The sequence below is a fragment of the Chanodichthys erythropterus genome, chromosome 7, assembly GCF_024489055.1.
Source record: "Chanodichthys erythropterus isolate Z2021 chromosome 7, ASM2448905v1, whole genome shotgun sequence".
In the NCBI taxonomy this organism is placed as follows: domain Eukaryota; kingdom Metazoa; phylum Chordata; class Actinopteri; order Cypriniformes; family Xenocyprididae; genus Chanodichthys; species Chanodichthys erythropterus.
The window spans coordinates 28,824,259-28,830,526 of NC_090227.1; the positions used below are offsets into that span (position 1 = coordinate 28,824,259).

Sequence of the window (6,268 nt, forward strand, 5' to 3'; positions counted from 1 at the left end):
TTACTGGGTTGTCCTTTTTCACATTTTCTGGTTGGTAAATGCACCGGGGACCCGATTATAGCACTTAAAAACGGAAAAAGTTTCATGAGAAGTCCCCTTCAAGTGGAGTCCAGCCACATCAAGAATGTTTTTCGAGCCATATAAAATAAGAAGTTGAAAGAACTCACAATCTTATGTTTCTCAGTGTCTAGAAGGCGTAATATATGGAGACTCATTTTTCATTGCGCTATTCTCTAAAACAACAGCTGAATTGTCTGATCCAGATAGAAGCTGCAATCAAATTTTAGGGTTAGGGTGTTTTGACTCTTACATTAGCAATAATTTCATGAACATTTATTTTTTTAACTATATAAAATATATTAAAGCTTATGTTATATTAAAGGGTTAGTTCACCCAAAAATGAAAATTATGTCTTTAATGACTCACCCTCATGTCGTTCCAAACCCGTAAGACCTCCGTTCATCTTCGGAACACAGTTTAAGATATTTTAGATTTAGTTTGAGAGCTTTCGGTCCCTCCATTGAAAATGTATGTACGGTATACTGTCCATGTCCAGAAAGGTAATAAAAACATCATCAAAGTAGTCCATGTGACATCAGTGGGTTAGTTAGAAGTTTTTGAAGCATCTAAAATACATTTTGGTCCAAAAATAACAAAAACTACGACTTTATTCAGCATTGTCTTCTCCGCTGCTGCTGCTTCTTCTTTCCTGTTTTACGGCGGTTGGCATCCAGCTTATTGGTGCATTACCGCCCCCTTCTGCTCCGGACAGTGACGCTGATGACGTGTTATCTAGTGCGCCAGAGCTTCGTTTACAGTCTGAGGGAGACACACGCTGTATTCAAGTTATTCTACATTGTTTGTATTTTGGTATTGCTATATTTTTTAAAATGGTGCATGTCGCGGATGTCCTAATCGCGTTACTGACCGGAGCAGAAGGGGGCGGTAATGCACCAATAAGCTGGATGCCAACCGCCGTAAAACAGGAAAGAAGAAGCAGCAGCAGCGTCACTGTGGAGTGAAAGCAGATATACAACAGACCCGGAAGAGAAAACAATGCTGAATAAAGTCGTAGTTTTTGTTATTTTTGGACCAAAATGTATTTTAGATGCTTCAAAAACTTCTAACTAACCCACTGATGTCACATGGACTACTTTGATGTTTTTATTACCTTTCTGGACATGGACAGTATACTGTACATACATTTTCAATGGAGGGACAGAAAGCTCTCGGACTAAATCTAAAATATCTTAAACTGTGTTCCGAAGATGAACGGAGGTCTTACGGGTTTGGAACGACATGAGGGTGAGTCAATAATGACATAATTTTCATTTTTGGGTGAACTAACCCTTTAAAACAATAAAAAATATAAAAGTAAAAACTTGCATGTTAATGTATGTAAATCTTATTCATTTTAAAATATAAAATGAACATACTCCAGGGTATTGTCTGGAGTCTGAACGTTTTTATTCATTGTACAAAAGGAATAAATACCTTGTCTTTCCAAACAAGAACAACTGATGGTCTCTAACAGGCAGATTTGCTGTAGGCAACGGCATGGTGCTGAAAGATTTTGCATGATGCATTTATCAAATTCTGTTTTGTCCTATTTACATTTGTGTGAATAAAGGATGCAATTACATAGTGAGTGTGCCTCCGATGCAATCAGCTGTGCATCTGTGTTTGTAAAGATGAGCACCAAATGGCCCATACATTCAGGCAAAAGAACAGTTTCATCAACAAAACCCAAATTACAAAGGCAGTTTTATCAAGAAAAAAGGGTTGTTGGCTCTCTGTGAGAAGAGTCTTAATAGTCTTGAATTTTTAGGCTGTATCACATTTGTCATCAGCTCCAAGTTCAGTCGGTCAGTATTGTATATGTAATTCTGCATGCTTTTTTTCCTCTACAATTTCTACATTTAGGAAATCTAATGGTATAGAATTTTAGAATTGGCAATTTAGCAACCATAATATGAATATAATTACCGGACCCTATTTTAATAACAGTGCAAGAAGTTTAATAACAAACCACTCATCATTAAGATAAAAGAAGGTTTTAACATTCGCAACAGTTCTTCTTAAAGTGCTCTGCGTAAAGGCCCATCTGCTCATCCACCACCTTGTGTTTGTGGACATATTGGTGCTTTAATAGCAGATGGTTTTGTGATGTTCATGTGGGGCATCCAATATCTTTTGAACATCAAAGTACCTAAACAAACTCTATAGTTTAATAGTCATTTGTCCTCTTCTCCCATTTAATGTTACTTCATCCTTTCTCTCTGCAGTGCTCGTGAGCTGGAGTTGGAGGACAGACAGAGTCGACTGCAACAGGAACTAAGAGAACGCATGGCAATAGATGGTACTTAGCTCTACAGTATAGGCCTGATCATATTGTAACACCAACAAATTTATATGCATTACAGCCCTGCATCTTGAAGAAATGTTTCTGATGATTTGCAAAAAAAGGCCTAATATTACATAATTTGACAATGCTGAGTTCAAAAAATATCAAATACTTTCCACAGATCAAAGTCAATTTTAAGGAAAATCGAGTTTGTTTTCGGAAGGTTCCAAACCAAAATCATCTAGCAACCATACCATAAAATCCCTGTTAATTACACCTAATTTGGCACACACCTCGTCAATATTTTGAAGTAGCCTACTGTAATTGTTTATATCAGGATCGCGCGCTGTCTGAGGCGTCTTTGCGCTTCGTATCTGTCAGTCAGCGTGAGTAAGATCGATTTGTTTACATCAGCATGAGTTTGAAAATCACATTTCATTGGTTCAAACTCATGCCATCAAAAATTCGCTATAAATATTCACAAAGTTGGAATGCTGCACTTTAAAACGATACCAAACTTGAACTGAGGAAGTTGCTTAGGGGAAGAGCAAGTAGTGAAGCGAGCAGAGAAAAACAGCATTTTCATGGACAAAGAAAGGCACTCCTCAGAAAACATTCAAATAAAGATACTTTTAGATGTTTAATTGCTATTTGAATTATTTGGATCACTAGACGAGGGCTTAATGAACACGTTTTTGTGAAAACCTTTACTTGTTTTGCCTGTAGCTCGTAATTAGCTTGTGCACATTCCGACTCATTTTGCCAGCACTTATCAAATAAAAGCAGACAAAAAGAAGTGTTCAATGACAAAAGTAGTATTCAAAATGTATCATTTAACTTAAAATCTGCAAAAGAGTGGAAAACTGTTCAAATACTCTATTTAATTTCAAAGTACTTAATTAAACACAAGCTTTATAATAAGTGTTTTTCACAAAATCTTTCATTTTATGTTGCTGTTTGGATGTAGTAAAACACCCACAGATGTAGCAGAAAACATCTGGTCATGTTTGCATTTTCTGCTGTCACTGGCCATAATTCTAATCTTGAAATCAGGATAAATTGTCATATGTGTGAAAATCGTCTGAGAATTGAACCAATTTGTAACCTGGCTTAGAGGAAGATAGCAATCATGACTTTGGCAATTTGTTCTGGTGATTAAGGGATGATACAAGACTTCTTCACCTTTACAAATGATTGTTGAAAACAGCAATGCTATATGCACATATTTTGTAAGAATGTGTGATGTACAGCAAAACATGTTCTAGAATCAGCACACCAAAATTAGTAAGAAACAAATATTGAATTTCATTCAGCAAATGTGATGCAGGTTGGTGGTATCTTTTAAATGAACTTAAATCAATGTTTCACCCTCTACAGACCATCTGAAGACTGAGGAAGAGCTGGCGGAGGAGAAACAGATTCTAAATGAGATGTTAGAAGTAGTCGAACAAAGAGATTCTCTAGTGGCCCTTCTGGAGGAGCAGAGACTCAGGGAGAAAGAGGAGGATAAAGACCTGGAGGCAGTGATGCTCTCCAAAGGATTCAGCCTCAACTGGGCTTAACATAACAACGGTGACATGGTTCTGACCGCCAGCGTTTCCCAGTTCCACCGCAGGGAATGTAAAATATTGCAGAAAGAATCGGTCTGTCTCCCCCTTCGTTTCTTTGGGCATGTCAACAACGTTTACAAATCCACTCATGAGCACGATGATGTTTACGAGTTCTCCTGGCACGACTCAGGGCGTTTTGTCCCTCGGCCGCCAAGGCATTGGTTCCATCCAAGACGTTCTCTCAGTCAGAATGAGAGAATGTATCAATTTCGGGAATTTTTATTTTGGTCTTGAAAAGGGACATATCAATCCTGCTGATGTTGAGGAAGTCTGAGACTAATGATCCTACATAAAGCCAGTCTTGTTTTTCAGAGAATGTCTGGTCAATCAACTGTTACGTTTTCAGTGACGACAAGGCATTTGGACTTGATTTCCTATAATACATTTTCTACCTTGACTACTGACTGAAAAAGTTCAGCTGTTTCTTTCCAATCACACTCCTCGCCCATTTAATATAACTCACTATAATCATCAGACCTCCATGCAACAGAAGAATGAAGTCTTTAGGTGTGGTTCACATATAAGAATGTGATGGACTTCACAGAACACCCTCAGCGACCGGCACATGTGTTTGTAGCATTGACAATTGTGAAATTTTCGAATTCGTCAGTAGCCACCTGTTATTACAGATATTGGTGTACGCTGGGAGCGAAAAGTTCTCGATGTTACGTACTTCACTGATGTTGGTTTCCATTTGTCCATTTGAGTGGGGTTACCTCACATATATCCTAAAACAGTTTACAATCATTTATCATCCATGAATATCTGATACTTGTACTATAGTTTACATAAAGCAGTGGAGTATATATTAGTATATAAACTTCCTCAATGCAGATAGTTCATAATATATAAATATATACACACAATATATTCAATCAAATGCATTATGCATTTTGTTGGTTTGTCAGTGGTTTCAAAAACAGTTAAGGCACCCACAGCTTTTCTGACTTTATTTAGTATCAAATCAGATGGTGCCCATTTTCACACTTAATTATCTGCCACCAAGTTTTGGTGTTATATTTTCCACTTTCTCCAGGTTTGGAGCAACATGCCTTTTTTTAACTTTTCATGCAATGGCTCTTCACAACCACGGAAGTTAATTTATGTTTGCAGAGTGTGTTATTTATAATTGTCTTTGTAAATTTTTATATCACATGAAAACGTTCCAGCACTGTCGACCGACACCAGTGCTGATTAACACCAGGAGCTCGTAGTAGTCATGCTCGATTTGGAACAGGAAACATCGATATTGCAAATGAACATGCCTTTTATTCTAAGTGTACATTTCATTTTAGTCACTGTTAAGCTGTATAGATGGGCACAGATTTTTTTTTTCTTTTCTTTTTGTTTGTTTGACTTGTAAGTACAGATAACTGTGAATGACAACACATGGTCAACGATAGTTATTTAGACTGTAAAATGTTTGACAGATTTTATGGTATTTATTAACGTGTGAAAAATGTATTATATGTAAAGTAAATCAATCCTAATTTTTAAAAAATATGTTGGGTCTTGAAAATGCTTTATGTTGCTAATTTGCATATAGAGTGTTGGATGTTTGCAGATGCAATAAACAATGCAGTTGTTACAAATGAAGACATTCATTTCATTTTTTTCATCTATTACAATGCTTGCAATGTTTCTTTTTTTTTTTTTTTTACTATTATACACACTTTTGAAATTAATTCAACTTCAATCACTTAAAGGGTTAGTTCACCCAAAAATTAAAATAATGTAATTTATTACTCACCCTCATGTCGTTCCACACCCGTAAGACCTTCATTCATCTTCGGAACACAAATTAAGATATTTTTGATTAAATCCGATTGCTCAGCGAGGCCTGCATAGCCAGCAATGACATTTCCTCTCTCAAGATCCATAAAGATACTAAAAAAATTTTTAAAACAGTTCATGTGAGTTCAGTGGTTCTACCTTAATATTATAAAGCGACGTGTGCCAAAACCCCCTGACTTTTCAGCAATATAGTGATGGGCCGATTTCAAAACACGTTCGGAGCTTTATGAATCGAATCAGTGACTCGGAGCGCAAAAGTCACGTTATTTTAGCAGTTTGATAGGAGATCCGATTCACTGATTTGATTCGTAAAGCTCAGCGTGTTTTGAAATCGCCTATCACTATATTGTTGAAAAGTCGTCGTTGGTTTTTTGGAGCACAAAAAGTATTCTCGTCGCTTTATAATATTAATGTAGAACCACTGAACTGTTTTAAATATGGTTTAGTACCTTTATGGATCTTGAGAGAAGTGTCATTGCTGTGAATGCAGGCCTCACTGCCATTGATCGGATTTAATTAA

At 36.7% G+C, this 6,268-nt stretch overlaps 1 protein-coding gene across 41 annotated transcripts in view; it reads left to right on the plus strand.

Annotated features, from left to right (window-relative positions):
• Window positions 1-5,538, plus strand: part of mical3a (microtubule associated monooxygenase, calponin and LIM domain containing 3a) — an 86,892-nt gene extending 81,354 nt beyond the window's left edge. For all 41 annotated transcript variants that reach the window (XM_067390041.1, XM_067390038.1, XM_067390040.1 and 38 more), the window contains 2 exons: window positions 2,286-2,359; window positions 3,722-5,538. In XM_067390041.1, coding sequence (XP_067246142.1) covers window positions 2,286-2,359; window positions 3,722-3,906 — 259 coding nt within the window. In that variant the 3' untranslated portion in view covers window positions 3,907-5,538. The remainder of the gene's footprint in view (window positions 1-2,285; window positions 2,360-3,721) is intronic.
• The last annotated feature ends 730 nt before the right edge of the window (window positions 5,539-6,268 follow it).